General features: G+C 48.9%; 1 protein-coding gene across 8 annotated transcripts in view; it reads right to left on the minus strand.

Annotated features, from left to right (window-relative positions):
- LOC115124618 (DNA-binding protein SATB2-like) overlaps nucleotides 1–21,904 on the minus strand; it is a 91,246-nt gene that overhangs the window by 40,345 nt on the left and 28,997 nt on the right. For all 8 annotated transcript variants that reach the window (XM_065018850.1, XM_065018839.1, XM_065018834.1 and 5 more), the window contains one exon: nucleotides 9,916–10,119. In XM_065018850.1, the coding sequence (XP_064874922.1) occupies nucleotides 9,916–10,119 (204 nt within the window). The remainder of the gene's footprint in view (nucleotides 1–9,915; nucleotides 10,120–21,904) is intronic.

Genomic DNA, 21,904 nt, shown 5'->3' on the forward strand with positions numbered 1-21,904 from the left:
GACTAGGGGCCTGGGACAGTGGAGGGTAGGCTAGGCTAGGGGGCCTGTGGACAGTGGAGGGTATAGGCTAGGGGGCCTGTGGACAGTGGAGGGTATAGGCTAGGGGCCTGTGGACAGTGGAGGGTATAGGCTAGGGGCCTGTGGACAGTGGAGGGTATAGGCTAGGGGGCCTGTGGACAGTGGAGGGTATAGGCTAGGGGCCTGTGGACAGTGGAGGGTATAGGCTAGGGGCCTGTGGACAGTGGAGGGTATAGGCTAGGGGCCTGAGGACAGTGGAGGGTATAGGCTAGGGGCCTGAGGACAGTGGAGGGGTATAGGCTAGGGGGCCTAGGGACAGTGGAGGGTATAGGCTAGGGGCCTGTGGACAGTGGAGGGTATAGGCTAGGGGGCCTGAGGACAGTGGAGGGTATAGGCTAGGGGGCCTGTGGACAGTGGAGGGTATAGGCTAGGGTGCCTGAGGACAGTGGAGGGTATAGGCTAGGGGGCCTGAGGACAGTGGAGGGTATAGGCTAGGGGGCCTGTGGACAGTGGAGGGTATAGGCTAGGGGGCCTGTGGACAGTGGAGGGTATAGGCTAGGGGGCCTGTGGACAGTGGAGGGTATAGGCTAGGGGGCTGTGGACAGTGGAGGGTATAGGCTAGGGGGCCTGTGGACAGTGGAGGGTATAGGCTAGGGGGCCTGAGGACAGTGGAGGGTATAGGCTAGGGGGCCTGTGGACAGTGGAGAGGTATAGGCTAGGTATAGGCTAGGGGGCCTGAGGACAGTGGAGGGTATAGGCTAGGGGGCCTGAGGACAGTGGAGGGTATAGGCTAGGGGCCTGTGGACAGTGGAGGGTATAGGCTAGGGGGCCTGTGGACAGTGGAGGTATAGGCTAGGGGGCCTGTGGACAGTGGAGGGTATAGGCTAGGGGGCCTGTGGACAGTGGAGGGTATAGGCTAGGGGGCCTGTGGACAGTGGAGGGTATAGGCTAGGGGGCCTGAGGACAGTGGAGGGTATAGGCTAGGGGGCCTGAGGACAGTGGAGGGTATAGGCTAGGGGGCCTGTGGACAGTGGAGGGTATAGGCTAGGGGGCCTGTGGACAGTGGAGGGTATAGGCTAGGGGGCCTGAGGACAGTGGAGGGTATAGGCTAGGGGGCCTGAGGACAGTGGAGGGTATAGGCTAGGGGGCCTGTGGACAGTGGAGGGTATAGGCTAGGGGGCCTGAGGACAGTGGAGGGTATAGGCTAGGGGGCCTGAGGACAGTGGAGGGTATAGGCTAGGGGGCCTGTGGACAGTGGAGGGTATAGGCTAGGGGGCCTGTGGACAGTGGAGGGTATAGGCTAGGGGGCCTGTGGACAGTGGAGGTATAGGCTAGGGGGCCTGTGGACAGTGGAGGGTATAGGCTAGGGGGCCTGTGGACAGTGGAGGGTATAGGCTAGGGGCCTGTGGACAGTGGAGGGTATAGGCTAGGGGGCCTGAGGACAGTGGAGGGTATAGGCTAGGGGGCCTGAGGACAGTGGAGGGTATAGGCTAGGGGGCCTGTGGACAGTGGAGGGTATAGGCTAGGGGCCTGAGGACAGTGGAGGGTATAGGCTAGGGGGCCTGAGGACAGTGGAGGGTATAGGCTAGGGGGCCTGTGGACAGTGGAGGGTATAGGCTAGGGGGCCTGTGGACAGTGGAGAGTATAGGCTAGGGGTCCTGTGGACAGTGGAGGGTATAGGCTAGGGGGCCTGTGGACAGTGGAGGGTATAGGCTAGGGGGCCTGTGGACAGTGGAGGGTATAGGCTAGGGGGCCTGAGGACAGTGGAGGGTATAGGCTAGGGGGCTTGTGGACAGTGGAGGGTATAGGCTAGGGGGCCTGAGGACAGTGGAGGGTATAGGCTAGGGGGCCTGAGGACAGTGGAGGGTATAGGCTAGGGGGCCTGTGGACAGTGGAGGGTATAGGCTAGGGGGCCTGTGGACAGTGGAGGGTATAGGCTAGGGGGCCTGTGGACAGTGGAGGGTATAGGCTAGGGGGCCTGAGGACAGTGGAGGGTATAGGCTAGGGGGCCTGTGGACAGTGGAGGGTATAGGCTAGGGGGCCTGTGGACAGTGGAGGGTATAGGCTAGGGGGCCTAGGAACAGCCAGATGAGTCTAGATCAACTAACACAGTGAATATGGAGGAGCATGGACGTGCACTCGCAGCTACAGACACACATACTCCCATGCACACGGGCACACTCAAACACACATAAGTATTCATACACATGCATAGCAGTGGTGTATTCATTATTAATGAATCAGTTTTGGTCCCTTGTTATGTTGCTCCTGCTTCATGTCCATATGTAAAAGTAGAAATCATTGTTCCAATTTCCACATAAACATTCTGACTCCCAAAGACGTCCCTTCATGTGGCCAACTGATGGCTTGTGCCAATGTGTGCCCATCCACACGAACATGTCGGCTTTTCCTCTCATTTTATCACACACACACACACACACACACACACACACACACACACACACACACAGACACACACACACACACACACACACACACACACACACACACACACACACAGACACACAGACACACACACACACACACACACACACACAATCCAGTGGAACAAGGCTTAAGCGATGCTGCAGGCTAGCTGCACACACAGAGCTCCTCATTCCAAACTGGTTCCAGGTTGCGCAGCCCCTCAGGCCCCCCATTGCCCTTGGCACACACCATGGGAAATCCCACATGCATGAGTCACACAACCTCTCTACTGTACAACCTCTCTACTGCACAACCTCTCTACTGCACAACCTCTCTACTGTACAACCTCTCTACTGCACAACCTCTCTACTGTACAACCTCTCTACTGTACAACCTCTCTACTGTACCACCTCTCTACTGTACAACCTCTCTACTGCACAAACTCTCTACTGTACAACCTCTCTACTGTACAACCTCTCTACTGTACAACCTCTCTACTGCACAAACTCTCTACTGTACAACCTCTCTACTGTACAACCTCTCTACTGTACAACCTCTCCACTGTACAACCTCTCTACTGTACAACCTCTCTACTGTACAACCTCTCCACTGTACAACCTCTCTACTGTACAACCTCTCTACTGTACAACCTCTCTACTGTACAACCTCTCTACTGTACATCATCATAACCAAATGCAGAACTCCTATTCATCTGTCTGTCTGGATAAGTGGACACAACAGTGAGGGGGAAAATACATTCTGCCATTACTGTTTTGTTCTGTGACGTTTTAAGTATGACTCGAAAAGGGGATGTGTTTATACCTGACATGCGGCCTTTGTCCGGATCTTGTCCACATTCTGACTGCCCACCTTCTTAGACAAGTGTAGACGATTAAACGATGCATTGCGATCTGATTGCAATCAGATCTTATAAATGTAAACAGACAAGATGAGGACAAAGGTCACATGTTAACGACAGGTATGAACAGGGCTAGAGTGTGTGACAGAGAAGGTAGAAGTTACCCCTAACCACTGATACAAGGTCAGATATGTATTTATTTATCTGAAGAAGGGTTAAGGTTAAGACGTAATGGTTAAAGGTAATCTGATCCTAGATCTGTGGTTAGGGGTAACTTCTACCTCAAATGTGAGTGACAGGCCTTCTATTCACAACACGCCTACGTAGTCCTACTCACTCCTATTCACTCCTACTCACTCCTATTCACAGCCTATTCACCCCTATTCACTCCTATTCACTCCTATTCACTGCTATTCACAGCATATTCACTCCTATTCACCACCTATTCACTCCTATTCACAGGCTATTCACTCATATTCACAGCCTATTCACCCCTATTCACTCCTACTCACTCCTATTCACTCCTACTCACTCCTATTCACAGCATATTCACTCCTATTCACCGCCTATTCACTCCTATTCGCCGCCTATTCACTCCTATTCACCGCCTATTCACTCCTATTCACAGCCTATTCATAGCCTATTCACTCCTATTCACAGGCTATTCACTCCTATTCACCGCCTATTCACTCCTATTCACAGCCTATTCATAGCCTATTCACTCCTATTCACAGGCTATTCACTCATATTCACAGCCTATTCATTCCTATTCACTCCTATTCACAGCCTATTCACCCCTATTCACTCCTATTCCCAGCCTATTCACTCCTATTCACAGCCTATTCACTCCTATTCACTCCTATTCACAGCCTATTCAGAGGGGCTGGGTTATATGCGGAAGACACATTTCAGTTGAATGCATTCAGTTGTACAACTGACTAGCTATCCCCCCTTCCCTTCCTTTATTCACAGTCTATTCACAGCCTATTCACTCCTATTCACAGCCTATTCCCAGCCTATTCCCAGCCTATTCACAGCCTATTCACAGCCTATTCACAGCCTATTCACAGCCTATTCACTCCTATTCCCAGCCTATTCACTCCTATTCACAGCCTATTCACAGCCTATTCACAGCCTATTCACAGCCTATTCACTCCTATTCCCAGCCTATTCACAGCCTATTCACTCCTATTCCCAGCCTATTCACAGCCCAGTCAGTTGGACATCCCCTAAAATAAAATAAATGTTTGTCCTGTATATCTCTCTGACCCTGTAACGTGGCAGCAGGGCAACGATGCAAACTCTCCTCTCTTCCTCTCCTTTCTGAGGCCTACAATATGGATGGCCGGCCACCATAAAATGCCTTATGCCTTAAAGGGGATACTTCCGCATTTTGGCAATGAGTCAGATGAACTTGTGGGCGCCATTTTTATGACTGAAAGTTAATGGGTGTCTATGCTAGAAGATACCCATAGACTTCCAGTCCTAAAGATGGTGTCCACTAGTTCATCTGACTGTGGGGAAGTAGATAAAGGGCCTCACTGCCAAAATCCCCAAGTATCCCTTTAAAGTACAGGTCTGTCCCTTCCATTGTATAAAAGCCTTCAGACCCTTATAATTGAAATAAACAATATCCACCAGTTAATTACTAGCTGGGTCTAATTAAAGAGACTTTAAATACACCACTGGGACACAAGTATGCAGGACACAATTCAAACAGGGAGAAAATAGCCCGGACTCTGTGTAATTTTGGTCGGTGACCACAGAGGATATTTTTTATAATTTAAGCCAGAAATGATTCCTTTAACATAAACACTTATTTAAAAAAAAAATACAAAAAAGTTTTCATTTGAGGAGGAGGAGAGAATGGGGGAGGGGTATTGTGTGTCAGTGTGTTATTTGCTTTCGTGTCTATTTTTATGTCAGTGCGTGCAACTCTATGAGTGTGTGTGTGTGTACTGTCTATGCGTGTGTACAACTGTTTGTCTTTTGTGTGTGTGTGTGTGTCTGTATGTGTGGGTGTGTGTCTGTATGTGTGGGTGTGTATCTGTATGTGTGGGTGTGTATCTGTATGTGTGGGTGTGTCTGTATGTGTGGGTGTGTGTGTGTCTGTATGTGTGTGTGTGTGTGTGTGTCTGTATGTGTGTGTGTCTGTATGTGTGGGTGTGTGTCTGTATGTGTGTGAGGGTGGTTGTGTGTCTGTATGTGTGTGTCTGTATGTGTGTGTCTATGTGTCTGTGTGTGTGTGTGTGTGTGTGTGTGTGTGTGTGTGTGTGTGTGTGTGTGTGTGTGTGTGTGTGGGTGGTTGTGTGTCTGTATGTGTGTGTCTGTATGTGTGTGTGTGTGTGTGTGTGTGTGTGTGTGTGTGTGTGTGTGTGTGTGTGTGTGTGTGTGTGCGTGTGTGTGTGTGTGTGTGTGTGTGTGTGTGTGTGTGTGTGTGTGTGTGTGTGGGTGGGTGGTTGTGTGTCTGTATGTGTGTGTCTGTATGTGTGTGTGTGTGTGTGTGTGTGTGTGTGTGTGTGTGTGTGTGTGTGTGTGTGTGTGTGGGGTGGGTGGTTGTGTGTCTGTATGTGTGTGTCTGTATGTGTGTGTGTGTGTGTGTGTGTGTGTGTGTGTGTGTGTGTGTGTGTGTGTGTGTGTGTGTGTGTGTGTGTGTGTGTGTGTGTGTGTGTGTGTGTGTGTGTGTGTGTGTGTGTGTGTGTGTGTGTGTGTGTGTGTGTGTGTGTGTGTGTGTGTGTGTGTGTGTATTATAACTCAGACTGACTGAGGGTTAAACTGTGTGACTGGGGTGTTGTGTTACTGCTGCTGCTCCTGTCGCAGTTTGTTTGCTGCTGTTGTGATGTGTTGTTTAGTCTGGCTTTGAACAGCCTGGAGGTTAATAGGAGTGTTTTGATGTTGACAGGGGACCACTGTGGCCTGCTGTTTTAGAGGGACTGATGAGAGAGAGGCCTCCACTGATACTTGGCACACACATCTAGGCTACAACTACTAGCTAGTAATGACATTCATTTGCATACCATGGCAAATGTTTTACTTTTCAGGCAGTAAATATTATACTTTTAAAAAAAACGTTTACCCCCAGAATATCCAATTGGTAGTTACAGTCTTGTCTCATCACTGCAACTCCCTTATGGACTTGGGAGAGGCGAAGGTCGAGAGCCATTCGTCCTCCGAAACACGACCCTGCCAAGCCGCACTGCTTATTGACACACTGCTCGCTTAACCGGGAAGCCAGCCGCACCAATGTGTCGGAGGAAACACCGAATGACTGGCGACTGAAGTCAGCTTGCAGGCGCCTGGCCACCACAAAGAGTCGCTAGAGCACGATGAGAAAAGGACATCCCGGCCGGCCAAACCCTCCCCTAACCCGGACAATGCTGTGCCAATAGTACGACGCCTCATGGGTCTCCCGGACGACTGTGACACAGCCTGGGATGGAACCCGGGTCTGTAGTGACGCCTCATGGGTCTCCCGGTCGACTGTGACACAGCCTGGGATGGAACCCGGGTCTGTAGTGACGCCTCATGGGTCTCCCGGTCGACTGTGACACAGCCTGGGATGGAACCCGGGTCTGTAGTGACGCCTCATGGGTCTCCCGGTCGACTGTGACACAGCCTGGGATGGAACCCGGGTCTGTAGTGACGCCTCATGGGTCTCCCGGTCGACTGTGACACAGCCTGGGATGGAACCCGGGTCTGTAGTGACGCCTCATGGGTCTCCCGGTCGACTGTGACACAGCCTGGGATGGAACCCGGGTCTGTAGTGACGCCTCATGGGTCTCCCGGTCGACTGTGACACAGCCTGGGATGGAACCCGGGTCTGTAGTGACGCCTCATGGGTCTCCCGGTCGACTGTGACACAGCCTGGGATGGAACCCGGGTCTGTAGTGACGCCTCATGGGTCTCCCGGACGACTGTGACACAGCCTGGGATGGAACCCGGGTCTGTAGTGACGCCTCATGGGTCTCCCGGTCGACTGTGACACAGCCTGGGATGGAACCCGGGTCTGTAGTGACGCCTCATGGGTCTCCCGGTCGACTGTGACACAGCCTGGGATGGAACCCGGGTCTGTAGTGACGCCTCATGGGTCTCCCGGACGACTGTGACACAGCCTGGGATGGAACCCGGGTCTGTAGTGACGCCTCATGGGTCTCCCGGTCGACTGTGACACAGCCTGGGATGGAACCCGGGTCTGTAGTGACGCCTCATGGGTCTCCCGGTCGACTGTGACACAGCCTGGGATGGAACCCGGGTCTGTAGTGACGCCTCATGGGTCTCCCGGTCGACTGTGACACAGCCTGGCATGGAACCCGGGTCTGTAGTGACGCCTCATGGGTCTCCCGGTCGACTGTGACACAGCCTGGGATGGAACCCGGGTCTGTAGTGACGCCTCCAGCACTGCGATGCATGGTCTTAGACCGCTGAGAGAGCAGACTTTTAAAGAGATACAACGGGGGAACACAGAATATGTGAGCAGCATTACTAACTGTAATTTGCAGTAATAGTCTGATTATTGATTTTTGTTGTTAAACCTACGACAACAAAAAGACATCAAAAGACTAATTTGGGACCGTTACTGTCATCTTGTTTAAAATAACATTGAAGTACATTTTCATATCAAACGGAGGATGTAGTTAAATGCTGTCTATTTGCATACAGTAATTATTTCCTAAACAATTCAAAGAAAGTCATCAAATGGAAAGTACCACCCACTGACCAACTGTGGCTTTGGGCAGAGACTCCCGTTAACCTCACTCCCTTCAGACAATAAATACACTAGAAATATAGGTTGAACAGGGAATAAAGGTCATTGGTTAGTTAATGGCCTTATTCAGAGCTGGGAACTACGGTCAGGATTTTCCCTGGCAAGGAACATTTTTATTTGACCTTTATTTAACCATGACGCCCTAGGAACAGTGGGTTAACCCACACACACAGAGACTGAGAGGAGTTTGTTCAAAGGGTAATAATAGTTGTTGACCTTGAGGCAGTAAACAGGGATTGCCTGTGATGTACACATTTGTCTTACACACACATCTGTTACGCTGTGTTGGTGTACTGTATGAAGTGAGCTCTCTCACATACGTCTCACAAACATGACGTGAGATTTGTCAGGTCAAACTCTAACTGACATTATATGATATCTGATATCAGAGCATCTCCACTTTACACATAGACAGTGATCAATTTAGTGGCGTATCTTGATGCATCGCAATAGTACTGCAAAAAATACTGCATATGTGTATTTTTTGATCTGACACACAGGGGCAACAGTACAGTTATTGTCTAATTCCGTTAATAGCCCCTAAGAATCCAGACTGTTTTAACATAAGGAAAGAGTTATAGAGGTTGTGTCATTGTAGCCACTAACAGAGACATCAAAAGAAGCAGATTCACACACTATTTCAGTTTAAGTCCATGTACAGATGTAGGATCTTAATTTGAGCCAGTTTGCTACAGCAGGAAAATAACCTGCAGCAACAGGAAATGCAAATGATTATGTGGATGATAATTCATGGATTTTATTTGTAAGGGTTGATACATTTTTCATTTGGGCAAATCAAGTCTGACATTTTAAAGTGGACATTACAAACTCTAGAAGCCTTTTGAAACCTGTGCAGGAAAATTCTCAGCAACAAAAGAGTGATCAAATGAAGCTCCTACATCTGTATGTCAGCTGCCTGGTTGTGTCTATTGTTACCATATATCAACGTGAAGCAACTCCCCCAGATAGAATGTTCTACATACTTTAGTGAACACAATTAAACTGCAGTGTCCTCTTGGCGATGGTAACCATGTGTGCAACAATAAATTACACAGCTATTATGTTTCTCCCCTAGACCTCTTTCATAAACATTCTCACACATACACAGACATGAACGCACACACACACACTCACACACACACACACACACACACACACACACACACACACACACACACACACACACACACACTCACACACACACTCACACACACACTCACACACACACACACACACACACACACACCACACATTAAAGCATGTGCTTATATACTTAGACAAATTTAGTCGCACACATATTATTTTGGCCTCTTGGAGGAACTAGACTCATTTCTTTCCAACTCTTTGTTCTTTGTTTAACAAGTTTCTCTTTAGTTGTGTTTTTCAAACATTCTTTACTTAGCCTGAGAGCTCAAAATATCATACAGAAGTGTTTAGTCTGGCTAGCGTCCCGGCCAGTGAATTAGTGCTGTGCTGTGCTCTGACTCTTTTCTAACAGGTTGTATAGCGTTTGAGCACAACCTCAAACTCAGTACCAGGTGAAAGCTTTGTTTTGTCCTCTGTAGCTCAGTTGGTAGAGCGTGGTACTTGTAACGCCAGGGTAGTGGGTTCGATTCCCGGGACCAGCCATACATAAAGTGCATACACACATGACTGTATGGCACTTTGGATAAAAGTGTTTGCTAAATGGCATATATTATTTTGGCTGATAGAGCCTTTGTGTCTGGTGTTTAGTGGAGAAGTATTCAGTTCAAGTGTTTGGGGTTATGGATGATGTTTAGTGGAGAAGTGCTCAGTTCAAGTGTTTGGGGTTATGGATGGTGTTTAGTGGAGCCTACAGTACTCACCCTGGGCCTGAGCAGCAGAGCTGTGGGAGTACCCCAGGGCCTGCAGGGCCGTCTCCACCAGCTGGTTGAAGAGGATGTCTTTCCTGACCAGGACAAACTCAGCATGCTCCTCCCTGTGGCCCTCGCTCCTCTCCACCTCCTCACGCTGCATCCCTCCGTCCGGCCCTGCCTGCTCTACCACACAGAATACTGGGATCATCAGACCTGGGGGAGGGAGATCAGAACGTTAGGAAAAATAAACAACGGGCTAAGCGAGTACAATGTTAGGTCTAATTACATAGAATGCTGCTGACTTGGGTGGCTGTTAAATCACCTGTTGTGTATACTGATAGGATCCAGACAATGCAAAGATGTGAAGTCGCTAATCTAACGGCAAGGAAATCCTTAAGATTAGAGGTAATACTAGAAGAATGGATATCCAAAGACATTAAAAAAGGACCTATAAAAAAAATCTAAGTGTCTAATAAATTTAAAAGCTTCACACTGTTTTCCACAACTATCTATTCATAACTATCACTATCTATTCCATAACTATCTATTGTCACGACTTCTGCCGAAGTCGGTCTTTCTCCTTGTCGAAGTCACCGACCTTCTAGCCATCGCTGATCCTCTTTTCATTTTCCTTTGGTTTTGTCTTCCATCACACCTGGTTCCAACCCCATCAATTCCATGTTGTGTATTTAACCCTCTGTTCCCCCTCATGTCCTGGTCGGTGATTGTTTGTATTGTTAGTGCTATTATGTGTTGGTGCGCGACGGGTTTTGGACCCATTTTATTTTTTTGTTGTATATTTTGTTTTTTGTAGTTTGTTTGTAGTTCTTATTAAATGACTCCGTTTATACCAAGTTCATTCTCCTGCACCTGACTTCCCTGCCACCAACACGCACACCTTACAATTCCATAACTATCTATTCCATAACTATCTATTCCATAACTATCTATTCCATAACTATCTATTCCATAACTAGCTAAGTTATTTACATTAATTGAAGGTCAGTTATGTGCAGTGGATGTATTTTGGACCCAATGGTGATTCAAGCTACTGTGTTCATTATCAGTTCTTTCATATTTTATAATTACAGAATTCAGTAGACATGCAATGCAATTTGAACGACCAGGCTGGTGCTGATTTATCGCAGTTTAGTGTCTCCAGATCTTAATGTGACTGTCCATGTCTCATCTCTTCATGTGACTGTCCATGTCTCATCTCTTCATTTGACTGTCCATGTCTCATCTCTTCATGTGACTGTCCATGTCTCATCTCATTTACTGTCCATGTCTCATCTCTTCATGTGACTGTCCATGTCTCATCTCTTCATGTGACTGTCCATGTCTCATCTCTTCATGTGACTGTCCATGTCTCATCTCTTCATTTGACTGTCCATGTCTCATCTCTTCATTTGACTGTCCATGTCTCATCTCTTCATGTGACTGTCCATGTCTCATCTCTTCATGTGACTGTCCATGTCTCATCTCTTCATGTGACTGTCCATGTCTCATCTCTTCATGTGACTGTCCATGTCTCATCTCTTCATGTGACTGTCCATGTCTCATCTCTTCATTTGACTGTCCATGTCTCATCTCTTCATTTGACTGTCCATGTCTCATCTCTTCATGTGACTGTCCATGTCTCATCTCTTCATGTGACTGTCCATGTCTCATCTCTTCATTTGACTGTCCATGTCTCATCTCTTCATGTGACTGTCCATGTCTCATCTCTTCATTTGACTGTCCATGTCTCATCTCTTCATGTGACTGTCCATGTCTCATCTCTTCATGTGACTGTCCATGTCTCATCTCTTCATGTGACTGTGTATGTCTCATCTCTTCATTTGACTGTGTATGTCTCATCTCATTTGACTGTACATGTCTCATCTCATTTGACTTTCCATGTCTCATCTCTTCATTTGACTGTACATGTCTCATCTCATTTGACTGTACATGTCTCATCTCATTTGACTTTCCATGTCTCATCTCTTCATTTGACTGTGTATGTCTCATCTCATTTGACTGCACGTCTCATCTCATTTGACTGTGTATGTCTCATCTCATTTGACTGTCCATGTCTCATCTCTTCATTTGACTGTATATGTCTCATCTCATTTGACTGTGTATGTCTCATCTCATTTGACTGTGTATGTCTCATCTCTTCATTTGACTGTGTATGTCTCATCTCATTTGACTGTATATGTCTCATCTCATTTGACTGTGTATGTCTCATCTCATTTACTGTCCATGTCTCATCTCATTTGACTGTGTATGTCTCATCTCATTTGACTGTGTATGTCTCATCTCATTTGACTGTGTATGTCTCATCTCATTTGACTGTATATGTAGATGTTTTCTTATAGCTTACCCGTTAGTTTCATAGATAAAGCTGGAACCATGGTAACCGCTCCCAAAGTCACAACGGACTAAACGATGCCCACATGATGCCCATACACATGGTTTTCTATGGCGTTCATCTCTATGGCCCCACTATCCTTTTGGCTCACAGGAACAATTCAATTCCTCCACCAATATTCCTCTTCTTACTAAAAGGCTTTTGGTTGTAGGCCACCTGTCGACTAATTAATTAAGGCTCTCAGAAGAAATGAGGGTCTGAGCATTAGGCAAACTCCCTGCACTAATAATAAGAGTAGAGCTATAACACACACACACACACACACACACACACACACACACACACACCAGCACCATTAGATCTCTCCCTCTCTCTTGTTTTAATCAGTCAATTGCTATATTTCTACTTCCTCTCCATGAATCATCCCGGCTCCCAGTTTGCTGGGCTCTTATGGAGTGAATTACACACTGGAGCTCTGTGTGCCAATTCAAGTAAGTGAATTTCCCCCAACAGGCCAATATAACTGTCAACACAGAGCAGCTCCAACCAGCTCTCTCTCTCTCCCTCTTTTTTCCCACTCTCTCGTAGTTCGCTCTCTCTCTCTCTCTCTCTCTCTCTCTCTCTCCCTCTTTTTCTCTCTCTCCCTCTCTCTCTCTCTCTCTCTCTCTCTCTCTCTCTCTCTCTCTCTCTGTCTCTCTCTGTCCCTCTCTCTCTCTCTCTCCTCTCTCTCCTCTCTCTCTCCCCTCTCTATCCCTCTCCCTCTTCCCCTCTCTTTCTCTTCCTCATCCCCTACCTCGTCTCCTTTCTAACACCTTTCTATTTTTCCCCACTCTCTCGTAGTTCCCTCTTGCTGTAACTCAGTCTCCCTCTTTCTCCCTCCCCACCTCTCTGTCCCTCTCTCTCTCTCCCCCTCTCTCTCTCTCTTTCTCCCTCCCTCTCCCTCTTCCCTCTCCCCCATCACCTCTCCCCCTATACCCTTTCCCTGTCTCCCCTCTCCCCATCACCTCTCCCCTCTCCCCATCACCTCTTCCCTCTCCCTGTCTCCCCTCTCCCCCTCTTCCTTCGCCCCATCTCCCATCACCTCTTCCCTCCTCCCATCTTCCCTCTCCCCATCTCCCATCACCTCTTCCCTCTCCCCGTCTCCCCTCTCCCCATCTTCCCTCTCCCCATCTCCCATCACCTCTCCCCATCTCCCATCACCTCTCCCCATCTCCCATCTTCCATCACCTCTCCCCTCTCCCCATCTCCCATCACCTCTCCCCATCTCCCATCACCTCTCCCCTCTCCCCATCTCCCATCACCTCTCCCTTCTCCCATCACCTCTCCCTTCTCCCCATCTCCGATCACCTCTCCCCTCTCCCCATCTCCCATCATCTCTCCCCATCTCCCATCACCTCTCCCTTCTCCCCATCTCCGATCACCTCTCCCCTCTCCCCATTTCCCATCTCCCATCAACTCTCCACTCTCCCCATCTCCTCTTCCCTCTCCCCTCCCCCATCTCCCATCTCCCATCACCTCTCCCCATCTCCCATCACCTCTCCCCTCTCCCCATCTCCCATCACCTCTCCCCATCTCCCATCACCTCTCCCCTCTCCCCATCTCCCATCACCTCTCCCCATCTCCCATCACCTCTCCCTCTCCCCATCTCCCATCACCTCTCCCCATCTCCCATCACCTCTCCCCTCTCTCCATCTCCCATCACCTCTCCCCATCTCCCATCACCTCTCCCTTCTCCCCATCTCCCATCACCTCTCCCTTCTCCCCATCTCCGATCACCTCTCCCCTCTCCCCATTTCCCATCTCCCATCAACTCTCCACTCTCCCCATCTCCCATCTCTCATCACCTCTCCCCATCTCCCATCACCCATACCATCACCTCTTCCCTCTCCCCTCTCCCCATCTCCCATCACCTCTCCCTTCTCCCCATCTCCGATCACCTCTCCCCTCTCCCCATCTCCCATCACCTCTCCCCATCTCCCATCACCTCTCCCCATCTCCCATCACCTCTCCCTTCTCCCCATCTCCTCTTCCCTCTCCCCATCTCCCATCTCCCATCTCCTCTTCCCTCTCCCCCATCACCCATCACCCATCACCTCTTCCCTCTCCCCATCTCCCATCTCCCATCACCTCTTCCCTCTCCCCATCTCCCATCACCTCTTCCCTCTCCCCCTCTTCCCTCTCCCCATCTCCCCATCTCCTCTCCCCTTATCACTTCTCCCCATCTCCCATCACCTCTCCCCTTATCACTTCTCCCCATCTCCCATCACCTCTCCCCTTATCCCCCATCTCCCCCATCTCCCATCACCTCTCCCTTCCCCCATCTCCCATCTCCCATCACCTCTCCCATCTCCCATAACCCATACCCATCACCCATCTCCCATCATCTCCCCATCTCCCATCACCTCTCCTTCTCCCCATCTCCCATCTCCCATCACCTCTCCCCATCTCCCATAACCCATACCCATCACCTCTTCCCTCTCCCCTCTCCCCATCTCCCATCACCTCTCCCTTCTCCCCATCTCCGATCACCTCTCCCCTCTCCCCATCTCCCATCACCTCTCCCCATCTCCGATCACCTCTCCCCTCTCCCCATCTCCCATCACCTCTCCCCTCTCCCCATCTCCCATCACCTCTCCCCATCTCCCATCACCTCTCCCTTCTCCCCATCTCCGATCACCTCTCCCCATTTCCCATCTCCCATCAACTCGCCACTCTCCCCATCTCCTCTTCCCTCTCCCCATCTCCCATCTCCCATCTCCTCTTCCCTCTCCCCTCTCCCCCATCACCCATCACCCATCACCTCTTCCCTCTCCCCATCTCCCATCTCCCATCACCTCTTCCCTCTCCCCATCTCCCATCACCTCTTCCCTCTCCCCCTCTTCCCTCTCCCCATCTCCCATCACCTCTCCCCATCTCCTCTCCCCTTATCACTTCTCCCCATCTCCCATCACCTCTCCCCTTATCACATCTCCCATCACCTCTCCCCATCTCCCATCACCTCTCCCTTCTCCCCATCTCCGATCACCTCTCCCCATTTCCCATCTCCCATCAACTCTCCACTCTCCCCATCTCCTCTTCCCTCTCCCCTCTCCCCATCTCCCATCTCCCATCACCTCTCCCCATCTCCCATCACCTCTTCCCTCTCCCCATCTCCCATCACCTCTTCCCTCTCCCCCTCTTCCCTCTCCCAATCTCCTCTCCCCATCTCCCATCACCTCTCCCCTTATCACTTCTCCCCATCTCCCATCACCTCTCCCCTTATCACATCTCCCATCACCTCTCCCCTTATCACTTCTCCCCATCTTCCATCACCTCTCCCCTTATCACCAGGGCCTGAAGCTTAATGATGAGCTTGGAGGGTACTATGGTGTTGAATGTTGAATGAAGTGCTTTGAGAGACTAGTCAAGGATCATATCACCTCCAACTTACCTGCCACCCTAGACCCACTTCAGTTTGCATACCGCCCCAACAGGTCCACAGACGATAAAATCACCATCACACTGCACACTGCCCTATCCCATCTGGACAAGAGGAATACCTATGTAAGAAAGCTGTGGGGGATAGTACCCTCCAAGCTCATCATTAAGCTTCAGGCCCTGGGTCTCAACCCTGCCCTGTGCAATTGGGACCTGGACTTTCTGACAGGCCACCCCCAGGTGGTGAAGGTAGGAAACAACATCTTCACTTCGCTGATCCTCAACACCGGAGCCCCACAAGGGTGCGTGCTCAGCCCCCTCCTGTACTCCCTGTTCACCCATGACTGCGTGGCCAAGCATGTCTCCAACTCAATCATCAAGTTTGCAGACGACACAACAGTAGTGGGCTTGATTACCAACAACGACGAGAAAGCCTACAGGGTAGGAGGTGAGGGCACTCAGAGTGTGGTGTCAGAAAAACAACCTCTCACTCAACATCAACAAAACAAATGAGATGATCGTGGACTTCAGGAAACATCAGAGGGAGCACCCCCCTATCCACATCGACAGGACAGTAGTGGAGAAGGTGGAACATTTAAGTTCCTCGGCATACACATCACGGGCAAACTGAAATGGTCCACCCACACAACCTCAGGAGGCTGAAGAAATATGGCTTGTCACCTAAAACTCTCACAAACTTTTACAGGATGCACAATTGAGAGCATCCTATTGGGCTGTATCACCGCCTGGTACGACAACTTCCCCGCCATCAACCGCAAGGCTCTCCAGAGGGTGGTGAGGTCTGCACAACGTATCACCGGGGGCAAACTATCTGCCCTCCAGGACACCTACACCACCCGATGTCACAGGAAGGCCAAAAAGATAATCAAGGACAACAACCACCCGAGCCACTGCCTGTTCACCCTGCTACCATCCAGAAGGCGAGGTCAGTATAGGTACATCAAAGCTCGGACCCAGAGACTGAAAAACAGCTTTTATCTCAAGGCCATCAGACTGTTAAACAGCCATCACTAGCACTGAGAAGCTTCTGCCTACAAACAGACTCAAATCATTGGCCACTTAAATAAATGGATCACTAGTCACTTTAAATAACGCCACTTTAATAATGTTTACATATCTTACATTACTCATCTCATAAGTATATACTGTATTTTATACCATCTACTGCATCTTGCCTATTCCGCACGTCCATCACTCTTCCATATATTTATACATACATATTCTTATTCCATTCCTTAACACTTGTGTATATTAGGTAGTTGTTGGGAAATTGTTAGATTACTTGTTGATTACTGCACTGTTGGAACTAGAAGCACAAGCGTTTCCCTACACTCACATTAATATTGCTAACCATGTGTATGTGACCAATCAATTTGATTTGATGTGTATGTCTGTTGGAAGCTTGTGGAGCAGAGCTTTGTAAACAACATGTGAGTAAGGAAGGGATTTACGGGACCTTCTGATACAGGATGCAGTGATGGGTATTAAAACTGTCTCCTACTGTCTAATAAAAGGGGGGGGGCGCTATGTTAGACAGCATCCAATGGTTTAAGAGTAGTGGCTGCTGCATTTTGATAAATGGTGTCACCATAGTCAAGATCTGGCAGGAAAGTTGACTGTACAGTCGTGGCCAACAGTTTTGAGAATGACACAAATTTTAAAAATAAGTGTCAAAGGCTTTTATTGACAATTACATGAAGTTGATGCAAAGAGTCAATATTTGCAGTGTTGGCCCTTCTTTTTCAAGACCTCTGCAATCCGCCCTGGCATGCTGTCAATTTACTTCTGGGCCACATCCTGACTGATGGCAACCCATTCTTGCATAATCAATGCTTGGAGTTTGTCAGAATTTGTGGGTTTTTGTTTGTCTACCCGCCTCTTGAGGATTGACCACAAGTTCTCAATGGGATTAAGGTCTGGGGAGTTTCCTGGCCATGGACCCAAAATATTGATGTTTTGAGAGAAAATGACTTTACCCCAGTCCTCAGCAGTCCAATCCCTGTACCTTTTGCAGAATATCAGTCTGTCCCTGATGGCCCAGTGGCTTCTTTGCTGCCCTTCTTGACACCAGGCCATCCTCCAAAAGTCTTCACCTCACTGTGCGTGCAGATGCACTCACACCTGCCTGCTGCCATTCCTGAGCAAGCTCTGTACTGGTGGTGCCCCGATCCCGCAGCTGAATCAACTTTAGGAGACGGTCTTTCTTGGGCGCCCTGATGCCTTCTTCACAACGATTGAACCGCTCTCCTTGTAGCTCTTGATGATCCGATAAATGGTTGATTTAGGTGCAATCTTACTGGCAGCAATATCCTTGCCTGTGAAGCCCTTTTTGTGCAAAGCAATGACAACGGCACGTGTTTCCTTGCAGGTAACCATGGTTGAGAGAGGAAGAACAATGATTCCAAGCACCACCCTCCTTTTGAAGCTTCCAGTCTGTTATTCGAACTCAATCAGCATGACAGAGTGATCTCCAGCCTTGTCCTCGTCAACACTCACACCTGTGTTAACGAGAGAATCACTGACATGATGTCAGCTGGTCCTTTTGTGGCAGGGCTGAAATGCAGTGGAATTTTGGGGGGGGCAAAGAGGGACTTTGCAATTAATTACAATTCATCTGATCACTCTTCATAACATGCTGGAGTATATGCAAATTAGCCATCATACAAACTGAGGCAGCAGACTTTGTGAAAATTAATATTTGTGTCATTCTCAACTTTTGGCCACGACTGTACAATCTGCTTCCTGCTGTTTATGGAGAGACATGATCTATTGTAAAAAATCAACTTTAAATCTTAGCTTTGAACTTGCTCATTGATATGTTTTTTAAGCGTTAGATCTTTATCAAATCAAACGGCCAGATATTTACAGGTGGGAACCCGCTCAATGAGAGAACCATCCAATGAAAGAACCATCCAATGAGAGAACCATCCAATGAGAGAACCATCCAATGAGACAACCATCCAATGAGACAACCATCCAATGAGACAACCATCCAATGAGACAACCATCCAATGAGACAACCATCCAATGAGACAACCATCCAATGAGAGAACCATCCAATGAGAGAACCATCCAATGAGACAACCATCCAATGAGACAACCATCCAATGAGAGAACCATCCAATGAGAAAACCATCCAATGAGAGAACCATCCAATGAGACAACCATCCAATGAGACAACCATCCAATGAGAGAACCATCCAATGAGAGAACCATCCAATGAGTGAATATGTAGCCATCAGACATTTTTCTGCCAATTTGATTAACAACATATATTTAGTTTTTCTGGCGTTAAGTACAAGTTTTAAATCAACAAGGGCTTTCTGTAATGTAACAAACATCTGATTGCAGCTCTAACAGCTTGGTCAATAGTTGTTACAATGGCAAACAGAAGACATGTCGTCTGCATACAGCCGATACCATTATCCCCTATTTACCCCCTCATGCTCATCTCAAAGTCTGTTCTCTAATATACTCTAGTGTGTGTGTGTGTGTGTGTGTGTGTGTGTGTGTGTGTGTGTGTGTGTGTATGTGTACTGGATGTTCCCACTCATACATTCAGAACCTTATGTTTGCGGAGCGATCGATAACCTAGAGAGGAATATAAATCAGCTTCATACAGCGCTACTTTATTCAGTAACCTCAGTGTTCTATAGTTCCCACTCCTACGGAGCGGCCTAGATCTACACAGCACAGTCTAGAGCGGCCTAGATCTACACAGCACAGTCTAGAGCGGCCTAGATCTACACAGCACAGTCTAGAGGGGCCTAGATCTACACAGCACAGTCTAGAGGGGCCTAGATCTACACAGCACAGTCTAGAGGGGCCTAGATCTACACAGCACAGTCTAGAGGGGCCTAGATCTACACAGCACAGTCTAGAGGGGCCTAGATCTACACAGCACAGTCTAGAGGGGCCTAGATCTACACAGCACAGTCTAGAGGGGCCTAGATCTACACAGCACAGTCTAGAGGGGCCTAGATCTACACAGCACAGTCTAGAGGGGCCTAGATCTACACAGCACAGTCTAGAGGGGCCTAGATCTACACAGCACAGTCTAGAGGGGCCTAGATCTACACAGCACAGTCTAGAGGGGCCTAGATCTACACAGCACAGTCTAGAGGGGCCTAGATCTACACAGCACAGTCTAGAGCGGCCTAGATCTACACAGCACAGTCTAGAGCGGCCTAGATCTACACAGCACAGTCTAGAGGGGCCTAGATCTACACAGCACAGTCTAGAGCGGCCTAGGTCTACACAGCACAGTCTAGAGCGGCCTAGGTCTACACAGCCCAGTCTAGAGGGGCCTAGATCTACACAGCACAGTCTAGAGCGGCCTAGATCTACACAGCACAGTCTAGAGGGGCCTAGATCTACACAGCACAGTCTAGAGCGGCCTAGATCTACACAGCACAGTCTAGAGGGGCCTAGATCTACACAGCACAGTCTAGAGGGGCCTAGATCTACACAGCACAGTCTAGAGCGGCCTAGAGCTACACAGCACAGTCTAGAGCGGCCTAGATCTACACAGCACAGTCTAGAGGGGCCTAGATCTACACAGCACAGTCTAGAGCGGCCTAGGTCTACACAGCACAGTCTAGAGCGGCCTAGATCTACACAGCACAGTCTAGAGCGGCCTAGATCTACACAGCACAGTCTAGAGGGGCCTAGATCTACACAGCACAGTCTAGAGGGGCCTAGATCTACACAGCACAGTCTAGAGCGGCCTAGGTCTACACAGCACAGTCTAGAGGGGCCTAGATCTACACAGCACAGTCTAGAGCGGCCTAGATCTACACATCACAGTCTAGAGGGGCCTAGATCTACACAGCACAGTCTAGAGCGGCCTAGGTCTACACAGCACAGTCTAGAGGGGCCTAGATCTACACAGCACAGTCTAGAGCGGCCTAGATCTACACAGCACAGTCTAGAGGGGCCTAGATCTACACAGCACAGTCTAGAGCGGCCTAGGTCTACACAGCACAGTCTAGAGCGGCCTAGATCTACACAGCACAGTCTAGAGGGGCCTAGATCTACACAGCACAGTCTAGAGCGGCCTAGATCTACACAGCACAGTCTAGAGGGGCCTAGATCTACACAGCACTGTCTAGAGCGGCCTAGGTCTACACAGCACAGTCTAGAGGGGCCTAGATCTACACAGCACAGTCTAGAGCGGCCTAGGTCTACACAGCACAGTCTAGAGCGGCCTAGATCTACACAGCACAGTCTAGAGCGGCCTAGGTCTACACAGCACAGTCTAGAGCGGCCTAGATCTACACAGCACAGTCTAGAGCGGCCTAGATCTACACAGCACAGTTTAGAGCGGCCTAGATCTACACAGCACAGTCTAGAGCGGCCTAGATCTACACAGCACAGTCTAGAGCGGCCTAGATCTACACAGCACAGTCTAGAGGGGCCTAGATCTACACATCACAGTCTAGAGCGGCCTAGATCTACACAGCACAGTCTAGAGCGGCCTAGATCTACACAGCACAGTCTAGAGCGGCCTAGATCTACACAGCACAGTCTAGAGCGGCCTAGATCTACACAGCACAGTCTAGAGTGGCCTAGATCTACACAGTTCTGGACCCAGTTACCAGAGGGTCAGGGCCAGAGAGAGAGAGAGTAAGACAGAGACAAAGAAAGAGACATAACTGTCAGGGCTTTGAGTTAGAGAATACCCAAGACCTGAGACCCGAGACCCGATCCAGAACCAGAATTCTAAATGATGTCACGGTTCTGGGTCAGCTCTGATCGGATTGTCGCAGGTCTCAGGTATGTGTAATTTCAACTGACTTGTCCAGAAGGACCCATATAGATCCATACGTGACTGCTGCAGTAGAGAGAGAGACAAATTATATAATTTATGCTACTGCTCTTTACTTTTCATTAGAGTGGCGCAGTAGCATGTTGTTGTTGTTGGCCAATCAGAAGTCAACAAAGCGGCAATAGGCTACAGTCCTAGAGCCTCCTTGTGGCAAAAGTTAGGAGATATCTAATCAATGGAAGATGGACTTAAAATGACGGAATTCAAAGTTAAAGAAGAAGGACAGGCTTCAATGACCAAGAGCCAACATGTAGGCTGTTACTTAATATTCTGAATGGAGTTGTTGTTGTTTGTAACTGTAGGATGAGAAAGTGCATGCAGCCTCAGTTAGCCTAGCTATCTAGCTAGCTTATCTAACTTTTCTACTGCTTTCCTCCCTA

The sequence above is a fragment of the Oncorhynchus nerka genome, linkage group LG1, assembly GCF_034236695.1.
Source record: "Oncorhynchus nerka isolate Pitt River linkage group LG1, Oner_Uvic_2.0, whole genome shotgun sequence".
Taxonomy (NCBI): domain Eukaryota; kingdom Metazoa; phylum Chordata; class Actinopteri; order Salmoniformes; family Salmonidae; genus Oncorhynchus; species Oncorhynchus nerka.